The sequence below is a fragment of the Chelmon rostratus genome, chromosome 24, assembly GCF_017976325.1.
Source record: "Chelmon rostratus isolate fCheRos1 chromosome 24, fCheRos1.pri, whole genome shotgun sequence".
Lineage (NCBI taxonomy): Eukaryota > Metazoa > Chordata > Actinopteri > Chaetodontiformes > Chaetodontidae > Chelmon > Chelmon rostratus.
The window spans coordinates 804,174-826,729 of record NC_055681.1 but is presented as its reverse complement, the minus strand read 5'-3'; the positions used below and the strand labels follow the sequence as shown (position 1 = coordinate 826,729).

General features: G+C 44.2%; 1 protein-coding gene across 1 annotated transcript in view; it reads right to left on the bottom strand.

Annotated features, from left to right (window-relative positions):
* LOC121627660 overlaps positions 1 to 22,556 on the bottom strand; it is a 29,711-nt gene that overhangs the window by 3,750 nt on the left and 3,405 nt on the right. Inside the window, exons 3-9 of the mRNA XM_041966686.1 lie at positions 20,896 to 22,522; positions 20,413 to 20,676; positions 16,221 to 16,655; positions 11,910 to 12,344; positions 8,992 to 9,426; positions 5,312 to 5,749; positions 2,325 to 2,765 (exon numbers count right to left, since the gene is read on the bottom strand). Coding sequence (XP_041822620.1) covers positions 2,325 to 2,765; positions 5,312 to 5,749; positions 8,992 to 9,426; positions 11,910 to 12,344; positions 16,221 to 16,655; positions 20,413 to 20,676; positions 20,896 to 22,522 — 4,075 coding nt within the window. The remainder of the gene's footprint in view (positions 1 to 2,324; positions 2,766 to 5,311; positions 5,750 to 8,991; positions 9,427 to 11,909; positions 12,345 to 16,220; positions 16,656 to 20,412; positions 20,677 to 20,895; positions 22,523 to 22,556) is intronic.

Genomic DNA, 22,556 nt, shown 5'->3' with positions numbered 1-22,556 from the left:
AGAACACCATACTAACAGTCAAGCACGGTGGAGGATCCATTATGCTGTGGGGCTGCTTTGCTGCGTCTGGGACTGGAGGCCTTGCCCGTATCACAGGGATTATGAAATGTGAAGATTATCAGCAGATTTTGGAACAAAATGTCCTGCCCAGTGTAAGAAAGCCTGGGTTGAGGTGAACATCTTGGGTACTCCAGCAAGACAAAGACCCCAAACACACATCTAAAAGCACATAAAAATGGATAGAAAACAAAAAATGACTGTTTTGAAATGGCCAGCAATGAGTCTCAACCCAATTGAGAATCTTTGGGGGGAGCTGAAATCTGCCATTGGCAGAAGGAACCCTTCAAACATCCAGGAGGACCTAGAACACATAGCGAAGGAGGAGTGGGAGAAAATACCACAAGACAAATGCAAAAAGCTCATTGATGGCTACAGGAGACGTTTGGAGGCCGTCATCGCTGCCAAATACTAAGGAGGTCTGCCAATACTCATGCACCTGCTGTATTTCTGTTTTTTGTTGTCTTTGAAATTCCTATGCCAATTTTGAGGGAAAACAACTTTTCAGTTGCTTTGGACCTTCAATTAAAAGATCTTAGTATTGCAAATTGTGTCCATTTCCATTTATTGATGGAGAAATGACAAAGATTGTGAATAAAATTAAGGGGTGCCAATACCAACAGGCGGCGCTGTATATCTATCTGTATGGGGGGGACCCGTGAAAGGTAATTCCAGGAGATCTAGTTTGGACCGTAGACCAGTTGGTACAATTCCATGCAGCACAGGAATGAGGCATCTTCTCCGACCGTCCGCTTTTGCCTCATCCAATATGGCGGCGACGCCGACGTACGATTCAGCGCTCCATGCAGCGGCTACGTGTGTATGTCTATGGTATTAGCTCTATTGTGCACGGTTTGCACGGACATGTGCACACACAGCACAGAGCGGCAGATATAAAGTACAGTGAACAAACCCTCAAGAGACACCGCAGAAAAATATTGAACAGGGATGAAAAGAAAGGTGGAGAGAGACGAAGAGCGCGAGACAAAAGAAAGTCACCAGAAAGCTAAGACGAGGAAATATGACAAAGCGTCTGTAGCGCTCGGCTTCACTGTGACAACGGTGGGAGACGAGGAAAGACCGGTGTGTTGACTGTGTCTAAAAATGTTGGCAGCAGACAGCATGAAGCCAAATAAATGAAGGCGTCACTTCAGGACACCGGAATCACGCTGATAAACCTCTTGAGTTTTTTAATATTGCCAGCAATCATCCCGCTTTGTGAATGCTGCTTCAGCAAACCAGCGAGCACTGTTAGCATCATACAAGGTGGCGTACCAAGTTACTCAGTGTAAAAACCCCACACCATAGCAGAGGAGCTGATGCTGCCTGCAGCATTAGACATGGCCTCTGTCAGGCTGGATGACACAAGTGCTGCAAAAATAAAAGAACAGCTGGGAGATCAAGTCAAGCACAAACGTTTTGCCTCACAACTCCATGAAGCAACTGACAGCAACAGACTGTTTACTGCTGATGTACATTTTGACATGACGACCTCCCTGTGTGAGGATCTACTTTCCTGTCAATATGTCAGAGACAGAGCCACAGCCGAAGAGCTATTCTAAATGCTGGACTGCTTCCTGACTGAGAATGGGCTGAAGTGGGACAACTGCATCGGTGTTTGCAGTGATGGTGCACAGACCATGGCTTCAAAAAGCTGTGCACTGCAAAACCTTCTCACTGTAGCCATGAATCCCGACTTCCTCATTGTGACAAAAAAATCAGCACAAACTCTTTTATTCTTTTTAGGTTTGCAGGTTAAAGTATTTTATATATTCTGCTCCTGAGTGTATGTTGATGATCAATCTGAATTTATTATTATTTGTTGAGTTTATTTCATTTTAGTTTTCAGGATCAAATGGCAGTCGGTCAAAAAATGTTTGTAGTTTAAACAACGATTCAGTTCTTTTCATTTCAAGCAAATTGATGCACTTTAAATCTTTTCTGTCACAGACTAAAAGACAATGTTAATAAAGTTATTCTTTGTTATAAGTTGATCTATATTTCTTCCTTTGTTGTTTTCTTTCATGTTCATAAGGATACAATGTTACGCAGAGATGGACGAATAACAATTTTACAGACAAATGATAATATTTATAGTCGCGGTGGAGAGTGGGGGGGGCAAAATGTTATCTTCTTCCTCGGGGGGCGTACCAGACAATAATTGAGAAGCACTGCCTTCACCTTCAAACGAGCAGTGAGCTGCTGTAGATACAAGAACACAAATCCACAAATGTACACTGAAGTCAAGTCAAGTACAGTTCATCTACCTGAGCTGTGAGATATGAGGCAGACAGTCCAGAAAACTGCTCACTTCACTCTCTTCATCTGAGCCGCCTGTCAGCTTCACCGGTTTCTTCTCTGATTGGAGTTTCAGCACTTCCAGGAGGGTGGAGGTCTCTCTCCATGAGAGGTTTATGACCCAGACTGCAGGAGCTGCCTGGAAAACTGGCTGTAATGATGGAAGGAGACTCAAGCCTGTTTCAGTCTCACGGTCCTTCACGCGGGAGAACAGATCCAGCAGGAAATCACACTGAAGTTGCACATCATCATCATCATCCAGGTCATCAAAGGGGAATGTTTCATAGCTGCACACTGATGATAACAGCTCCAGCATCTTCTCTCCTCTCTGCTGTTCTCTCTCTGCTGCTGCACAGAACAGATTCACCAAGAACTTCACGTCATCAGAGAGTCCAGACCAGAAACCGACCCTGGAACGAGCATTGAACATGTTGTTAGGATTTGATATCAGCAGCAGAAAAACAGCCATGCATTACTGATGTGGACTTTATCTGCTGAAAGCCTACAAATACCTGCTGAGAACACAACACAGTCAAATCAATCCACCTGAAATCAAGTCACAGTGATGGTAACAGGGTTATATGTGGATTCTGGAGGACTTGACTCAATCAAACTCTTCACCAAATGTTGAAGGAAGCAGGAAAGTCGGGCTACAAAGGTGTGTCCTCACCTCTGTGTTCAAACACTGGATGTTATACTGGAAGACCACTCCTGAACCAACAGGGTGGCTCAAACAAACACTTGACACATTTATTCATCAAGTCACTCCAAACACTGAAATACTGGACCACGTTCTAACATCCATCATTCTGCAAAACTCTAGAAAACTTCATCAACTGGCAGAATGGCAGAATTAGGATTACTGCTGGTTTAATCATCACGTCCTGAGAACATGGAGTTTCATTCCAATGTTACTAATAAAGCACTTGATGAAAAGCCTCTCACTGACTCCTCATTATTCACTCCTCAAACATTCTGCTCAGTCATTGGCTCTCTCCTACCATCACAGGAGCCAATGAATGAGTGTCCCATCCAGCAGCTGTGGCCAATCACATTTTGTTTGCGATTCAGTCCTCTAAACGTGAACCACTTCAAAAATGTCTGCACAGGACTCGTACAGTAAATCCAACACTCTGACGTGCTCAGAGGGAACCGTCATGTGTGTCTATCTTTGAATGCAGGAAACCACTGCTTCATCCCTGACATCTGAACAATCACAGCAAAAAAGATGGAAAACTGTGAACACAGAACATCACTGCTCCTGAAGAAGAACTGAACTCCTCTTCATCCACACAATGGTCACGGTCTCTCCTGCTCTCACCGGTGGAGTCTGTTACATCACGTCATTGTCGCTCAGCCTCTCTGGACTTTGACCGAGTCCATACATGACTGATGAAAACGGCCTCAAAGACACAAACTTGGTGCTGGACAGAGAAAACACGGATCGCTTCATGGGAGGTGAGCAGGACTCTGTGGGACTCTGCTGCAGGTGTTTGATCTGCACTCAACTCTGGCTACTTCAGCAACAAATACACTGGGGGTGGAAAATTAGGGGTGCACGATAGGTATCAGGCCAATAACAGGAAATTATGACGTCATTCCGATAAGTCCGACATCATCACGAATAGCCCCGATAACATACATATTGTTGTCAGCACGGCAGTGCCTCGCTCCCAGTACGAGACCCAAATGGCCTGCAGTGAATGCTGCGTTCAAGTCACGTCGGCATAATCAGAAAAACTCCTTCTCACTGGGAAAAATCAAGAATACCCCCTCATACCAGAAAACAACTCGTTAACTTAGTCATAATTTTGGTAGTAGCTGACGTGAATTGAAATTCACAGTATTTTTCCACATGTTACACATAAAAAATAGAAACATGAACTTAAAAAGGCAGAATGAACGACGAGTGAACGAGGGAAGTTTCTGAAGGAGACAGTTCGCTGGTTATTCGTAACAAATGTTCCAAGCGAGTTCCACGAGGAGGAAGAAACAGAACAAGCTTTAATATTTCAAACCTGATCAGCCACCTGAAACATAACCACCGCTTTGACGGAGTTTGGAAACTGTATGAGGACACCCGGGCTACTGAAGACGCTAACGTTAGCAAGGCAGCCGCAAAGAAGCCACCGGGACTGACACACATCGCAGAGGCTTTCAAAAAAATCCAGGAAATTTGCCAAAGATGACCCACGGGCTGTGGTTATTGAAGATTTAATCATGGACATGATGGTGCTTGACTTACTATGGACTGCCTTTTGTCAGTTTGTTTACATCGACAAGTCTAACTTGTGTCAGTACAATATGCACTGTGCATTATTTGTTATTGTCATTGAGGAACGCACTTTTTCAGTTTGTTTAATAGAAATGTTTGAATCTAACTCGAGTCAGTGCATTCATTTTCTATGTATATTGATTTTCTGTAAACTTCTGGGATGCACTTTTTCAGTTTGTAATCCTGATGCATGTATTTGCATCAGTTCAAGGGGCCTTTATTTTTTCTATCAGTAAGTAATGCACCTTATTTAAACTGATGTGAGACATCAAATAGGTTTGTTTGATAGCTTTAAGAAAATGTTTGAGAGGCCTGCCAAGAGTTTTTCATTGGAAAAGTAAATATCTCTTCATTTAAAGAGTCAAAACTGCTTTGAGTTTTGTTCATAGTATTGATGTCATGATCTTAGGTCTATCTGTGTGTTATCGGTGATCAGAATCGGCCTTCTGGAGCTGAAAGTTATCGGTTAATGGCATCGTCTTTAGAAAGTTGTTGTGCATCCCTATGTACAATAAAACAATACGTCACCTATGAAACTATACACACAGTGATGTAATGTTTATGTGGACTGATCAGCTGAACACATCACCTTAACCTTCAAATTAGCAGTGAGCTGCTGTAGATACAAGAACACAAATCCACAAATGTACACTGAAGTCAAGTCAAGTACAGTTCATCTACCTGAGCTGTGAGATATGAGGCAGACAGTCCAGAAAACTGCTCACTTCACTCTCTTCATCTGAGCAGCCTGTCAGCTCCACCGGTTTCTTCTCTGATTGGAGTTTCAGCACTTCCAGGAGGGTGGAGGTCTCTCTCCGTGAGAGGTTTATGACCCAGACTGCAGGAGCTGCCTGGAAAACTGGCTGTAATGATGGAAGGAGACTCAAGCCTGTTTCAGTCTCACAGTCCTTCACGCGGGAGAACAGATCCAGCAGGAAATAACACAGAAGTTCATCATCTTCATCATCCAGGTCATCAAAGGGGAATGTTTCATAGCTCCACACTGATGATAACAGCTCCAGCATCTTCTCTCCTGTCAGCTGTTCTCTCTCTGCTGCAGCACAGAACAGATTCACCAAGAACGTGATGTGACCAGAGACTCCAGACCGGGGAGAGAACCTGGAACGAGCATTGAACATGTTGTTAGGATTTGATATCAGCAGCAGAAAAACAGCCATGCATGACTGATGTGGACTTTATCTGCTGAAAGCCTACAAATACCTGCTGAGAACACAACACAGTCAAATCAATCCACCTGAAATCAAGTCACAGTGATGGTAACAGGGTTATATGTGGATTCTGGAGGACTTGACTCGGGGGGGAACACATCATCAAGCAGGTCAGCCCGTTGCTGCGATACATCAGCGTGTCCGCCATATTGGATGAGGCGGATCTGCCCCGTCAACTAATGCAAGGAAATGGACCGAACTTTATAAAGTGCCTTCCTACAAACTGATTTAAGTTAATAAATTTTATTTACCCATTCACACGCACAAATATATTTGGGAGACAAATATTCATCAAAAACAACGTATGTAACTTTTAATGTGATGATTATAAATGTTTACTCCTCATATGTTTAGGACATAGGAAAGCACCAAACCAACGTCTGTATTTTTCTAATGATTTACTGCTGCTAATGTAGGTCACACTGTGATTGTGATGATAAATACTGAAATATTTATATGAAACATCTGCGTTTATAATAACCAGATCCTGAAACGTAGACGTGACAGGTAGGTTTTCTGAATAAAGAGCACGAACCCTATGTGAAAAAGTAATTGCCCCCCCTTGTTAAATCACAAAGTAACTGTGACTAACCACAGTTTTGGGAAAGCTGAGTTCAATTTCACAGGCCACACCCAAACCTGACTGCCACCACCTTTGTTGAATCAAGAAATCACTTAAATACAATCTGTTAGACAAAGTGAAGTAGGCGACAATATCTCAGGAACAAACGCATCACGCCACGATCCAAAGAAATTCAAGAAGAAATGAGAAACAAAGTGACTGAAATCTATCAGTCTGGAAAAGGTTACAAAGCCATTTCCAAGGCTCTGGGGCTCCAGCGAACCACTGTCAGAGCCATTATCCACAAATGGAGAAAACTGGGAACAGTGGCAAACCTTTCCAGGAGCGGTCGACCAACTAAGATTACTCCAAGAGTGCGACGACAACTCATCCAGGAGGTCACAAGAGAACCTGGAAAAACATCCAAAAAACTGCAGGCCTCTCTGGCCTCAGTTAAGGTCAGTGTTCATGACTCCACTAAAAGAAAGACACTGGTCAAAAATGGCATCCATGGGAGAGTTCCCAGGCGAAAACCACTGCTGTCACAAAAGAACACAAAGGCTCATCCCACATTTGCCAAAAAGCATCTTGATGATCCTCAAGACTTTTGGAGAAACATTCTGTGGACTGATGAGTCAAAAATTGAACTTTTTGGAAGGTGTGCAGCCCGTTACATCTGGCGTAAAAATGGCACAGCATTTGATAAAAAGAACATGATGCCAACAGTAAAGCGTGGTGGGGGCAGTGTGATGGTCTGGGGCTGCTTTGCTGCCTCGGGACCAGGACAACTTGCTGTGATTGACAGAAAAATGAATTCTGCTGTTTACCAGAAGATCCTGAAGGAGAACGTCCGGCCATCAGTTTGTGCCCTCAAACTCAAGCGCTCTTGGATCATGCAGCAGGACAACGATCCTAAACACACCAGCAAGTCCACCTCTGAATGGCTCAAAAAAAACTAAATGAAGGTTTTGGAGTGGCCAAGTCAAAGTCCGGATTTAAATCCAATTGAAATGCTGTGGTGTGACCTTAAACGGGCAGTTCATGGTCGAAAACCCTCCAATATGGCAGAGTTGAAACAATTTCGCAAAGAAGAGCGGGGCAAAATTCCTCCACAGCGGTGTGAAAGACTCATCACCAATTATCGCAAACGCTTGATTTCAGTTATTGCTGCCAAAGGTGGCACAACTCGCGATTAGGTTCAGGGGGCAATTACTTTTTCACATAGGGCCAGACAGGTTTGGATTTTTTTTTGTGCCTTAATAAATTGAATCATCATTTAGAAACTGCATTTTATATATCCTTGGGTTGTCTCTGTGTGATATTAAAATTGGTTTGATGAACTGAAACCTTTGTGTGTTATACATATGCAAAAAACACAGAAATCAGGAAGGGGGCAAATACTTTTTCACAGCACTGTACATATATCTATCTGTATGGGGGGGACCCGTGAAAGGTAATGCCACAAGATCTCGTTTAGACCGTTGAGTTGGTACAATTCCATGCAGCAGAGGAATGAGGCATCTTCTCCGACCGTCCACTTTTGCCTCATCCAATATGGCGGCGACGTCGACGTATGATTCATTCTGTCAGGCTGGATGACACAAGTGCTGCAAAAATAAAAACTTTCCCTCTGTCCAATGATACTGTCGCCAGACGGATAAACGACATTGCTAACGATCTTCAAGAACAGCTGGGAGATCAAGTCAAGCACAAACGTTTTGCCTCACAACTCCATGAAGCAACTGACAGCAACAGACTGTTTACTGCTGATGTACATTTTGACATGACGACCTCCCTGTGTGAGGATCTACTTTCCTGTCAATATGTCAGAGACAGAGCCACAGCCGAAGAGCTATTCTAAATGCTGGACTGCTTCCTGACTGAGAATGGGCTGAAGTGGGACAACTGCATCGGTGTTTGCAGTGATGGTGCACAGACCATGGCTTCAAAAAGCTGTGCACTGCAAAACCTTCTCACTGTAGCCATGAATCCCGACTTCCTCATTGTGACAAAAAAATCAGCACAAACTCTTTTATTCTTTTTAGTTTTGCAGGTTAAAGTATTTTATATATTCTGCTCCTGAGTGTATGTTGATGATCAATCTGAATTTATTATTATTTGTTGAGCTTATTTCATTTTAGTTTTCAGGATCAAATGGCAGTCGGTCAAAAAATGTTTGTAGTTTAAACAACGATTCAGTTTCTTTTCATTTCAAGCAAATTGATGCACTTTAAATCTTTTCTGTCACAGACTAAAAGACAATGTTAATAAAGTTATTCTTTGTTATAAGTTGATCTATATTTCTTCCTTTGTTGTTTTCTTTCATGTTCATAAGGATACAATGTTACGCAGAGATGGACGAATAACAATTTTACAGACAAATGATAATATTTATAGTCGCGGTGGAGAGTGGGGGGGGGGGCAAAATGTTGTCTTCTTCCTAGGGGGGCGTACCAGACAATAATTGAGAAGCACTGCCTTCACCTTCAAACGAGCAGTGAGCTGCTGTAGATACAAGAACACAAATCCACAAATGTACACTGAAGTCAAGTCAAGTACAGTTCATCTACCTGAGCTGTGAGATATGAGGCAGACAGTCCAGAAAACTGCTCACTTCACTCTCTTCATCTGAGCCGCCTGTCAGCTTCACCGGTTTCTTCTCTGATTGGAGTTTCAGCACTTCCAGGAGGGTGGAGGTCTCTCTCCATGAGAGGTTTATGACCCAGCCTGCAGGAGCTGCCTGGAAAACTGGCTGTAATGATGGAAGGAGACTCAAGCCTGTTTCAGTCTCACGGTCCTTCACGCGGGAGAACAGATCCAGCAGGAATTCACAATGAAGTGTCTGATGAGGATACAGGTAATCAAAGGGGATTGTTTTATAGCTCCACACTGATGATAACAGCTCCAGCATCTTCTCTCCTCTCTGCTGTTCTCTCTCTGCTGCTGCACAGAACAGATTCACCAAGAACTTGATGCGACCAGAGTTTCCAGACCGGGGAGAGAACCTGGAACGAGCATTGAACATGTTGTTAGGATTTGATATCAGCAGCAGAAAAACAGCCATGCATTACTGATGTGGACTTTATCTGCTGAAAGCCTACAAATACCTGCTGAGAACACAACACAGTCAAATCAATCCACCTGAAATCAAGTCACAGTGATGGTAACAGGGTTATATGTGGATTCTGGAGGACTTGACTCAATCAAACTCTTCACCAAATGTTGAAGGAAGCAGGAAAGTCGGGCTACAAAGGTGTGTCCTCACCTCTGTGTTCAAACACTGGATGTTATACTGGAAGACCACTCCTGAACCAACAGGGTGGCTCAAACAAACACTTGACACATTTATTCATCAAGTCACTCCAAACACTGAAATACTGGACCACGTTCTAACATCCATCATTCTGCAAAACTCTAGAAAACTTCATCAACTGGCAGAATGGCAGAATTAGGATTACTGCTGGTTTAATCATCACGTCCTGAGAACATGGAGTTTCATTCCAATGTTACTAATAAAGCACTTGATGAAAAGCCTCTCACTGACTCCTCATTATTCACTCCTCAAACATTCTGCTCAGTCATTGGCTCTCTCCTACCATCACAGGAGCCAATGAATGAGTGTCCCATCCAGCAGCTGTGGCCAATCACATTTTGTTTGCGATTCAGTCCTCTAAACGTGAACCACTTCAAAAATGTCTGCACAGGACTCGTACAGTAAATCCAACACTCTGACGTGCTCAGAGGGAACCGTCATGTGTGTCTATCTTTGAATGCAGGAAACCACTGCTTCATCCCTGACATCTGAACAATCACAGCAAAAAAGATGGAAAACTGTGAACACAGAACATCACTGCTCCTGAAGAAGAACTGAACTCCTCTTCATCCACACAATGGTCACGGTCTCTCCTGCTCTCACCGGTGGAGTCTGTTACATCACGTCATTGTCGCTCAGCCTCTCTGGACTTTGACCGAGTCCATACATGACTGATGAAAACGGCCTCAAAGACACAAACTTGGTGCTGGACAGAGAAAACACGGATCGCTTCATGGGAGGTGAGCAGGACTCTGTGGGACTCTGCTGCAGGTGTTTGATCTGCACTCAACTCTGGCTACTTCAGCAACAAATACACTGGGGGTGGAAAATTAGGGGTGCACGATAGGTATCAGGCCAATAACAGGAAATTATGACGTCATTCCGATAAGTCCGATATCATGACGAATAGCCCCGATAACATACATATTGTTGTCAGCACGGCAGTGCCTCGCTCCCAGTACGAGACCTTAATGGCCTGCAGTGAATGCTGCGTTCAAGTCACGTCGACATAATCAGAAAAACTCCTTCTCACTGGGAAAAATCAAGAATACCCCCTCATACCAGAAAACAACTCGTTAACTTAGTCAAAATTTTGGTAGTTGCTGACGTGAATTGAAATTCACAGTATTCTTCCACATGTTACACATAAAAAATAGAAACATGAACTTAAAAAGGCCGAATGAACGACGAGTGAACGAGGGAAGTTTCTGAAGGAGACAGTTTGCTGGTTATTCGTAACAAATGTTCCAAGCGAGTTCCACGAGGAGGAAGAAACAGAACAAGCTTTAATATTTCAAACCTGATCAGCCACCTGAAACATAACCACCGCTTTGACGGAGTTTGGAAACTGTATGAGGACACCCGGGCTACTGAAGACGCTAACGTTAGCAAGGCAGCCGCAAAGAAGCCACCGGGACTGACACACATCGCAGAGGCTTTCAAAAAAATCCAGGAAATTTGCCAAAGATGACCCACGGGCTGTGGTTATTGAAGATTTAATCATGGACATGATGGTGCTTGACTTACTATGCAGTGCCTTTTGTCAGTTTGTTTACATCGACAAGTCTAACTTGTGTCAGTACATTATGCACTGTGCATTATTTGTTATTGTCATTGAGGAACGCACTTTTTCAGTTTGTTTAATAGAAATGTTTGAATCTAACTCGAGTCAGTGCATTCATTTTCTATGTATATTGATTTTCTGTAAACTTCTGGGATGCACTTTTTCAGTTTGTAATCCTGATGCATGTATTTGCATCAGTTCAAGGGGCCTTTATTTTTTCTATCAGTAAGTAATGCACCTTATTTAAACTGATGTGAGACATCAAATAGGTTTGTTTGATAGCTTTAAGAAAATGTTTGAGAGGCCTGCCAAGAGTTTTTCATTGGAAAAGTAAATATCTCTTCATTTAAAGAGTCAAAACTGTTTTGAGTTTTGTTCATAGTATTGATGTCATGATCTTAGGTCTATCTGTGTGTTATCGGTGATCAGAATCGGCCTTCTGGAGCTGAAAGTTATCGGTTAATGGCATCGTCTTTAAAAACAGTTGTTGTGCATCCCTATGTACAATAAAACAATACGTCACCTATGAAACTATACACACAGTGGTGTAATGTTTATGTGGACTGATCAGCTGAACACATCACCTTAACCTTAAAACATCTTTCATCTACCTGAGCTGTGAGATATGAGGCAGACAGTCCAGAAAACTGCTCACTTCACTCTCTTCATCTGAGCAGCCTGTCAGCTTCACCCGTTTCTTCTCTGATTGGAGTTTCAGCACTTCCAGGAGGGTGGAGGTCTTTCTCCGTGAGAGGTCTATGACCCAGCCTGCAGGAGCTGCCTGGAAAACTGGCTGTAATGATGGAAGGAGACTCAAGCCTGTTTCAGTCTCACAGTCCTTCACGCGGGAGAACAGATCCAGCAGGAAATCACAATGAAGTGTCTGATGAGGATACAGGTGATGAAGGGGGATTGTTTCGGAGCTGCACACTGATGATAACAGCTCCAGCATCTTCTCTCCTCTCTGCTGTTCTCTCTCTGCTGCTGCACAGAACAGATTCACCAAGAAATCGACTCCATCAGAGAGTCCAGACTGGAAACCGACCCTGGAACGAGCATTGAACATGTTGTTAGGATTTGATATCAGCAGCAGAAAAACAGCCATGCATTACTGATGTGGACTTTATCTGCTGAAAGCCTACAAATACCTGCTGAGAACACAACACAGTCAAATCAATCCACCTGAAATCAAGTCACAGTGATGGTAACAGGGTTATATGTGGATTCTGGAGGACTTGACTCAATCAAACTCTTCACCAAATGTTGAAGGAAGCAGGAAAGTCGGGCTACAAAGGTGTGTCCTCACCTCTGTGTTCAAACACTGGATGTTATGAAGACCACTGTACAGATGCATGTAACTTTTCATGTGATGATTATAAATGTTTACTCCTCATATGTTTAGGACATAGGAAAGCACCAAACCAACGTCTGTATTTTTCTAATGATTTACTGCTGCTAATGTAGGTCACACTGTGATTGTGATGATAAATACTGAAATATTTACATTAAACATCTGTGTTTATAATAACCAGATCCTGAAACGTAGACGTGACAGGTGGGTCTTCTGAATAAAGAGCACGAACGTTTACATTGAACTGATTTTCATTAATCATTTTCATATTTAGTGATTGATGAACACGTATCTATCCATCTGTACAGGGGGGCAATGATGAACATATATACATACAGCACCGCCTGTATGTATATATGTATTGGCACCCATGAAGTTTAAGTACTTAATGTTAAACATCTCCTGAACAAAAGTGATGTAGCGATGCAGATTTTTTTTACAGATGGCTCGTGTCTCATATTAAAGAGCAAAGTATCAACAAAATAAAAAAAATAAACAAGTAGAGTGAATAAAAATAAAAAGGTAAATCTTGCTGTATCACTAGTATTGGCACCCTTTGCTGTTTGTCCTAAAACCTAATTTGACTCAGCAATGCTCGATTACAAATGGAAATCACCTGTGAAGGCTTGTCTGTTCCCATGTGACATGAAATGGCCAATGAATGATGAGATTTGTTTTTTGAAAAGCCAACAGTTCTCAGTCCCTTTTTCACAACGATGAAGACAAAAGAGCTTCTGAAGAAACAAGAAATGCTGTTGTTTACAAACTTAAGAGCTCCAAAGGATAGAAAACCATTTCCAAAGAGCTCGGCATCCCTGTGTCAACAGTGCGTAATGTTATGAAGAAATATTTGAAGCATGGTCAAGAACCTCCCTGGGTGTAAGGGTAAGAGAAAAATCAATGAGAGGAGTCGTCAGAGGTTGTTGCAATTGGTGGCAGAATCACCTCAGGTAACATCTACAGAGCTGCAGGCCCACCTCGAACAGTCTGGGGTAACTGGTTCAAGAAGCACCATCAGGCGCACATTCAACACAGCAGGGCTATTTGGGCGGAGGCCAAGGAAGACCCCATTGTTGAAGACAAGACACAAAAGGGAGCGTCTGGATTTTGCAAAAGAGAACCTGGACCAGCCACAGTTCTTCTGGCAGAATGTGTTGTGGACAGATGAGACAAAAGTAGAACTTTTTGGCAATTCTCACAAGCAGTATGTTTACAGGCACCGCAATGAAGCATTCAAAGGAAAGAACACCATACTAACAGTCAAGCACGGTGGAGGATCCATTATGCTGTGGGGCTGCTTTGCTGCGTCTGGGACTGGAGGCCTTGCCCGTATCACTGGGATTATGAAATGTGAAGATTATCAGCAGATTTTGGAACAAAATGTCCTGCCCAGTGTAAGAAAGCCTGGGTTGAGGTGAACATGTTTGGTACTCCAGCAAGACAAAGACCCCAAACACACATCTAAAAGCACATAAAAATGGATAGAAAACAAAAAATGACTGTTTTGAAATGGCCAGCAATGAGTCTCAACCCAATTGAGAATCTTTGGGGGGAGCTGAAATCTGCCATTGGCAGAAGGAACCCTTCAAACATCCAGGAGGACCTAGAACACATAGCGAAGGAGGAGTGGGAGAAAATACCACAAGACAAATGCAAAAAGCTCATTGATGGCTACAGGAGACGTTTGGAGGCCATCATCGCTGCCAAATACTAAGGAGGTCTGCCAATACTCATGCACCTGCTGTATTTCTGTTTTTTTGTTGTCTTTGAAATTCCTATGCCAATTTTGAGGGAAAACAACTTTTCAGTTGCTTTGGACCTTCAATTAAAAGATCTTAGTATTGCAAATTGTGTCCATTTCCATTTATTGATGGAGAAATGACAAAGATTGTGAATAAAATTAAGGGGTGCCAATACCAACAGGCGGCGCTGTATATCTATCTGTATGGGGGGGACCCGTGAAAGGTAATTCCAGGAGATCTAGTTTGGACCGTAGACCAGTTGGTACAATTCCATGCAGCACAGGAATGAGGCATCTTCTCCGACCGTCCGCTTTTGCCTCATCCAATATGGCGGCGACGCCGACGTATGATTCAGCGCTCCATGCAGCGGCTACGTATGTATGTCTATGGTATTAGCTCTATTGTGCACGGTTTGCACGGACATGTGCACACACAGCACAGAGCGGCAGATATAAAGTACAGTGAACAAACCCTCAAGAGACACCGCAGAAAAATATTGAACAGGGATGAAAAGAAAGGTGGAGAGAGACGAAGAGCGCGAGACAAAAGAAAGTCACCAGAAAGCTAAGACGAGGAAATATGACAAAGCGTCTGTAGCGCTCGGCTTCACTGTGACAACGGTGGAAGACGAGGAAAGACCGGTGTGTTGACTGTGTCTAAAAATGTTGGCAGCAGACAGCATGAAGCCAAATAAATGAAGGCGTCACTTCAGGACACCGGAATCACGCTGATAAACCTCTTGAGTTTTTTAATATTGCCAGCAATCATCCCGCTTTGTGAATGCTGCTTCAGCAAACCAGCGAGCACTGTTAGCATCATACAAGGTGGCGTACCAAGTTACTCAGTGTAAAAACCCCACACCATAGCAGAGGAGCTGATGCTGCCTGCAGCATTAGACATGGCCTCTGTCAGGCTGGATGACACAAGTGCTGCAAAAATAAAAGAACAGCTGGGAGATCAAGTCAAGCACAAACGTTTTGCCTCACAACTCCATGAAGCAACTGACAGCAACAGACTGTTTACTGCTGATGTACATTTTGACATGACGACCTCCCTGTGTGAGGATCTACTTTCCTGTCAATATGTCAGAGACAGAGCCACAGCCGAAGAGCTATTCTAAATGCTGGACTGCTTCCTGACTGAGAATGGGCTGAAGTGGGACAACTGCATCGGTGTTTGCAGTGATGGTGCACAGACCATGGCTTCAAAAAGCTGTGCACTGCAAAACCTTCTCACTGTAGCCATGAATCCCGACTTCCTCATTGTGACAAAAAAATCAGCACAAACTCTTTTATTCTTTTTAGTTTTGCAGGTTAAAGTATTTTATATATTCTGCTCCTGAGTGTATGTTGATGATCAATCTGAATTTATTATTATTTGTTGAGTTTATTTCATTTTAGTTTTCAGGATCAAATGGCAGTCGGTCAAAAAATGTTTGTAGTTTAAACAACGATTCAGTTTCTTTTCATTTCAAGCAAATTGATGCACTTTAAATCTTTTCTGTCACAGACTAAAAGACAATGTTAATAAAGTTATTCTTTGTTATAAGTTGATCTATATTTCTTCCTTTGTTGTTTTCTTTCATGTTCATAAGGATACAATGTTACGCAGAGATGGACGAATAACAATTTTACAGACAAATGATAATATTTATAGTCGCGGTGGAGAGTGGGGGGGGGGGCAAAATGTTGTCTTCTTCCTCGGGGGGCGTACCAGACAATAATTGAGAAGCACTGCCTTCACCTTCAAACGAGCAGTGAGCTGCTGTAGATACAAGAACACAAATCCACAAATGTACACTGAAGTCAAGTCAAGTACAGTTCATCTACCTGAGCTGTGAGATATGAGGCAGACAGTCCAGAAAACTGCTCACTTCACTCTCTTCATCTGAGCAGCCTGTCAGCTCCACCTGTTTCTTCTCTGATTGGAGTTTCAGCACTTCCAGGAGGGTGGAGGTCTTTCTCCGTGAGAGGTCTATGACCCAGCCTGCAGGAGCTGCCTGGAAAACTGGCTGTAATGATGGAAGGAGACTCAAGCCTGTTTCAGTCTCACAGTCCTTCACGCGGGAGAACAGATCCAGCAGGAAATCACAATGAAGTGTCTGATGAGGATACAGGTGATGAAGGGGGATTGTTTCATAGCTGCACACTGATGATAACAGCTCCAGCATCTTCTCTCCTCTCTGCTGTTCTCTCTCTGCTGCTGCACAGAACAGATTCACCAAGAACGTGATGTGACCAGAGACTCCAGACCGGGGAGAGAACCTGGAACGAGCATTGAACATGTTGTTAGGATTTGATATCAGCAGCAGAAAAACAGCCATGCATTACTGATGCGGACTTTATCTGCTGAAAGCCTACAAATACCTGCTGAGAACACAACACAGTCAAATCAATCCACCTGAAATTCAAGTCACTATGCGTGTAGGTGTAGGTGTATGTAAGGTTTGTGTGGAAATATTCAAGTGCAACCCTGATTCCAAAAAAGTTGTGACGTGTAAAAACATTGTGTAAAAAAAAAAAAAAATTGTGTAAAACATCAATAAAACAGAATGTGATCACCTGCTGATCCTTTCTGACATGAACGACTTGAACAGCACAAAATCAGTGTTTTTAATGCTTGAGCTCATCAGCTTCATTGATTTTTGTAAATATGCCCTGACGACAGAAATACAAACGAGGAAGACAACGTCGCCTGGACTGGCGTTACCGTGGCCCCACCCTGGAGCCAGGCCTGGGGTTGGGGCTCACAGGCGAGCACAGCCCCAAAGAGCGACGTGGGCCCACCCTCCAGTAGGCCCATCACCCGCAGGAGGGATCAGAAGGGGCGTTGCAATGGGATTTTGGGTGGAGGGGTGCTGGAAAGTGCTCCGACTGGGGACTCCATCGTTCTACGGAAGGACTTCAACGTGACAGTGCTACGTGGACGGGCGTGATTGGGAGGAACGGCCTTCCCGATCGGAACCCGAGTGGTTGTCTGTTATTGGACTTATGCTACTCACAGTTTGTCCATAACAAACGCCATGTTCAAGCATAAGGGTGTCCATCAGTGCAGGTGGCACTAGGACCTCCTAGGCCGGAGGTCAATGATCGACTTTGTGGTTGTGTCAAATGTCTTGGACACTTGGGTGAAGAGAGGGGCTGACCTGTCAAACTGATCACCACCCGGTGGTGAGTTGGATCCGCTGGCGGAGGAGAAAGCTGGACAGACATGGCAGACCCAAACGGGTAGTGAGGGTCTGTTGTGAACATCTGGTGACACCCTCTGCCAGAGGGCTTTTCAACTCACACCTCTGGGAGAGCTTTGATCAGATCCTGAGGGAGGTTGGAGACATTGAGTCCAAATGGGCCGTGTTCTCCACCTCCATTGTTAACGCAGCTGTTCGGAGCTGTGACTGTAAGGTCTTTGGTGCCTGTCGTGGCGGCAATCCCCGAACACTGGCAGTAAGGGATGCTGTCAAGCTGAAGAAAGAGTCCTATCGAGCTTGGTTGGTTCGTGGGACTCCTGAGGCAGCTGACGCGTACCGGCAGGCCAAGCGCAGTTGTGGAGGCAAAAACTCAGGTATGGGAAAAGTTCGGGGAGGCCATGGAGGAGGATTACCGGTCGGCCTCAAAGAGATTTTGGCAAACCATCCAGCACCTCAGAAGGGGGAAGCAGTACCCTGCCAATAGTGTTTACAGTGGAGGTGGGGAGCTGTTGACTTTGACTGTGGATATCGTCGGGCGGATTTTTTTTTTGCGGATGATGTTGTCCTGTTGGCTTCTTCGAACCAGGACCTCCAGCATGTGTTGGGGCGGTTTGCAGCCGAGTGCGAAGCGGCTGGGATGAGAATCAGCACCTCCACGTCCGAGTCCATGGTTCTTGGCCAGAAAAAGGTGGCTTGCCCTCTCTGGGTTGGAGGAAAATCTCCTGCCTCAAGTGGAGGAGTTCAAGTATCTTGGGGTCTTGTTCATGAGTGAGGGAAGGATGGAGCGTGAGATTGACAGGTGGATCGTGCAGCAGCACCAGCAGTAATGCGGTTGTTGTACCGGTCTGTTGTGGTGAAGAAGGAGCTGAGCTGAAAGGCAAAGCTCTTGATTTACCAGTCAATCTATGCTCCTACCCTCACCTATGGTCATGAACTTTGGGTCATGACCGAAAAAACAAGATCTCGGATAAAAGCGGCTGAAATGAGTTTCCTCCACAGGGTGGCGGGGCGCTCCCTTCGAGATAGGGTGAGGAGCTCTGTCACTCGGGAGGAGCTCAGAGTAGAGCTGCTGCTCCTCCACGTCGAGAGGAACCAGCTGAGGTGGCTCGGGCATCTTTACCGGATGCCTCCTGGAAGCCTTCCTGGGAGTGTATTCCGGGCATGCCCCCCCGGGAAGACCCAGGACACGCTGGAGGGACGATGTCGCTTGCTGGCCAGGGAACGCCTCGGGGTCCCCCCGGAAGAGCTGGAGGAAGTGTCTGGGGAGAGGGTCTGGGCATCCCTGCTTAGACTGCTGCCCTCGCGACCCGGCCCCAGATAAGTGGAAGACGATGGATGGATGGATGGATGGAGATATCTGCTTATTCTGAATTTGACGCTGCAACACGTTTCAAACAAGTTGGGACAGGAGCAACAAAAGACTGGGAAAGTTGTGGAATGATCCAAAATGATCCTGTTTGGAACATTCCACAGGTAAACAGGTTGATTGGTTAAAGGTGATCGTATCATGATTGGATATGAATCATCCTTGAAAGGTCGTTCACAGCGAGGATGGAGCAAGGTTCACCACTTTGTCAATACATGATTGGATGAAGGAGATTAATACCTGGACTCAGGAACACTTCAGGAAACTGCTGTCAGGAAACACAGTTTGACTGGAAAGACTGAATTACCTTTTTTTAAAACGTTTCACATGTTCCAACTGTTGTCGAATCAGGGTTGAACAAGTACCTAAAAATGTGCTGAGTTATATTCCACCACTGGTTATTGTAAATTTTGCCACTTTTTTATTTCCAGTGTCAATGTAAATCAGATCCAAGTATCGGTTAACGGTGTCCAAGATTGCTGATAACGGGCCATGAAGAAAATATATCAGTGGAGCTGTCGAATTGTGCCTGATCTGACTGTGGAAGAAGAGCCCTAAAAGGGTCATGCCCTTCGCCTCTGCCCTCTCCTAGTGGCAATTCCTCTCCGTTTCCCTCACGCTCTTTCCTCAGGTGGGCGTGTGCAGGCTGGTGTGTGAGGTGCAGACAGGTGCAGTCTGCTGATAACCAACTCAACTGTCCTGCGGCAGGGTGTGATCTACCTCTGCTCCATTGTTTTCCTGCTGCCATAAATACCAGGTTCAGACCACGACACGACGCTGGACTGTAAACTGTAATTCATTTGTGTTTTTGCTCTGCCTCAGTTTGGATCACCTCTGCTGACATAGATAGATAGATAGATAGATAGATAGATAGATAGATAGATAGATAGATATACTTTATTTATCCCAAGCTGGGAAATTGCAGTAATCAAGACATCTGTGTCACCTCCAGCTGCACCGTCCAAGCCTTTCCCCCCACAGTCTCCGTCAGTAAGCCCTTATCTCTCGTTGGTGTAATTTTTTTTTTGTAGCCTTAGTTCATTCCTAGCTCAATTTGATACTGAGTTCTGGTCCCGTAGTTTGTTATCAGTCTTGTCTGCAATTAGTCTTCCTAACCTCTTGGTGTCCTTGTCAGCGTTTAGTATTTGTTCGCGAGTCTTGTTTCCTGCTAGTTTTACCTCCTGTCCAGTAACGTCGCTATAGAACTTTGAATTTGGATTTTGCTTGGAGTAATTTGGTTAGTAGGTTTCACTTCACTGTATATATTATATAGCACTTGCGGGCTTTGCAAATACACTTTATTGTAAATAAATTCTGGTGAGAACTTGATCTGCGTACTGTGTCCTTCATGTGCCTCAGCACTCTGAATCGTTACAAAAAGGGGGATTTTAATTTCTGCATCAACAGTTGTACAAAAGGTTAAACGTGAATGTGGAATCACCATCACACACAAAAAAAAACTACATACCTGAGTCTGCTGATGTGCGGCAAAGCCTCAGAGAGGAACGCGCACAGACTTTGGCTGACATGAGTACACTCTTTCAGGTGGAGGAAGACATTAACCTGCGTTGTGATCTTCTGTATGACCTTTCCTGCTCTTTCAAACAGTCGTCGTTTACCATCAACTGGAAGGTGCAGCTGATTTCCATCAAGGCCGAGTAAACTGGCGTAGTCCATCTGTCCTTCACTGAGAAGGAAAATCTCCCACAGTTGTTGTGGCAGAGGGTCACGCCTATAATTTGAAGGATAATCAGAGACCATTTCTTCATTATAAAAACAACAGTAAAGAAGCTTCAGTTCTTTATTTTCTCAGAATGAATCAGAAATTTCTCTCACTTCCTCTTGGATTCATTGATAAATTAAGTGGTTCCACATGTGACGGAACAATTCGCTTGTATTTCATTAGATATGTTGAAACCTTTGCAGTGATTTGACACATGCTCACACATACCATTCAACGTTTTGAAGGCATCCAAATAGTTGTCTCATTCCTTGCTCTGATACTGTGACGTCCGCAAGGTTCAGCAATATTCTCCCCTTGGACTGAGCGATCACGTAGGCCACAGCACAGCAAGGGTAAGACTCGAGACTCTGTCCACTGAGATCAACACTGTGGTTCAGTTTGTTCAGAAAGTAGACGCATGCTTCAGGACGCTGGGACTCATACAAGCACTGGCATAAGAAGAGGATGTCCACATCAAGGCCGCTGTCCTCAGCATCGGCCTGATCTCTCTTCGACCAACAGAAAAACGTGTTTATCATTTCCTCGAGGAACCACTTGGATGTGCCCTCGAGCTCCTGAGCTGGAATCAGACACTTCATTAAACTCGGGGTTTTATCAGTCAACAATCGACACATGAAAGGGATCAGATGTTTCATGTGTTTCATCTCCTGCTGAAGAACGTTCTTGATTCGATCTGGATTCTTCAAAAGCCACAGTGCTGCAAAGAACTCCTGCATGGTGTAATGGAGAAATGCATACATGGTGATGGCCTCAGTGGGGGCGGCTTTGATAAGAAGTGGTTTCAGGAAGCAAAGGACACAGCTGTCTTCAGAGGCCAGTCCTGTCAAGTTCACAGTTTTTCTTTCAGTTGCATGGAAAGCAGCCTCAGCCAAAGACAGAATTTCCTGTCTCTTGTTGCTGATGAAGGAATTCAGATGTCTGATTTTGATTTTGTTGCTGTTCCGAAGGCATTCACGAACAATATTGATGTATATTTCTGTTATACTGCGCGGCTGTGGAGAGCCTTCTGTGGCCTCAGATGAAAAGCAGGCCGCCACCATCAGTGCATACATCGGGACGTGGCAAAGAGTTAATAACTCCAAGTTGCTCAAAACCTTTTCGCGTTCTTCACCAAGCATCACAGAGAAGTATGTTTTTATGGTCTGCCCACTAAAGCCTTTCACCTCCACTCTGAGAAAGTCCCCAGAGAAGAAGTCTTCATCTTCATCATCTGGTCTGCAAGTCAAGATGACCTTGGCATTAGGTAACGACTCCTTTACAAGTTTCTGCACCACTGAAGAAGAGAGATCTGTGATGCCATCAAAAATGATTGTAACATTGTCAGAGTAGTCCTTTATATCCCGTAAGACCTCTTCTTTGCCATCATCTGGTTCACTGAACTCACTGAAAAGGAGATCCTCCCAGCTCCTGACCGTGGTGATGTGTGATTTTTCTCTCACGTCAAAGTAAAACATGTAATCTAGCTCATTGTTGTGTGTTTCTGCCCAGAGTCTCAACACTTCATGAATGAGTGCTGTCTTTCCGATTCCAGGCTCACCAACCAAGAGCATGTCTCTGTCGGTTTTCAGCAGATCACTGGGGGACATTTCTGGTCTGTCCTCAGGGACGTACGTCTTCATCTTTTTCGAGCGACTCATCTTGCTTTTCTTGCTCTTAAATGTTTTTATTTTTGAGGGAGAAATACTTCCTTGTGTGTCTAATACCAGTGAAGCGTATGACACATCAGGTTTTCTGTTTTCTTCAAACACACGTTTGCTTTCATTCCAAAAGGTATCTGACATTTTTTGTGCTTTTGACTTCAGCTTCGCCTGATATCTGTGGCATGGCCTCGGGCCTAAAACAAAAACAGGGTCAATGAATACACCATG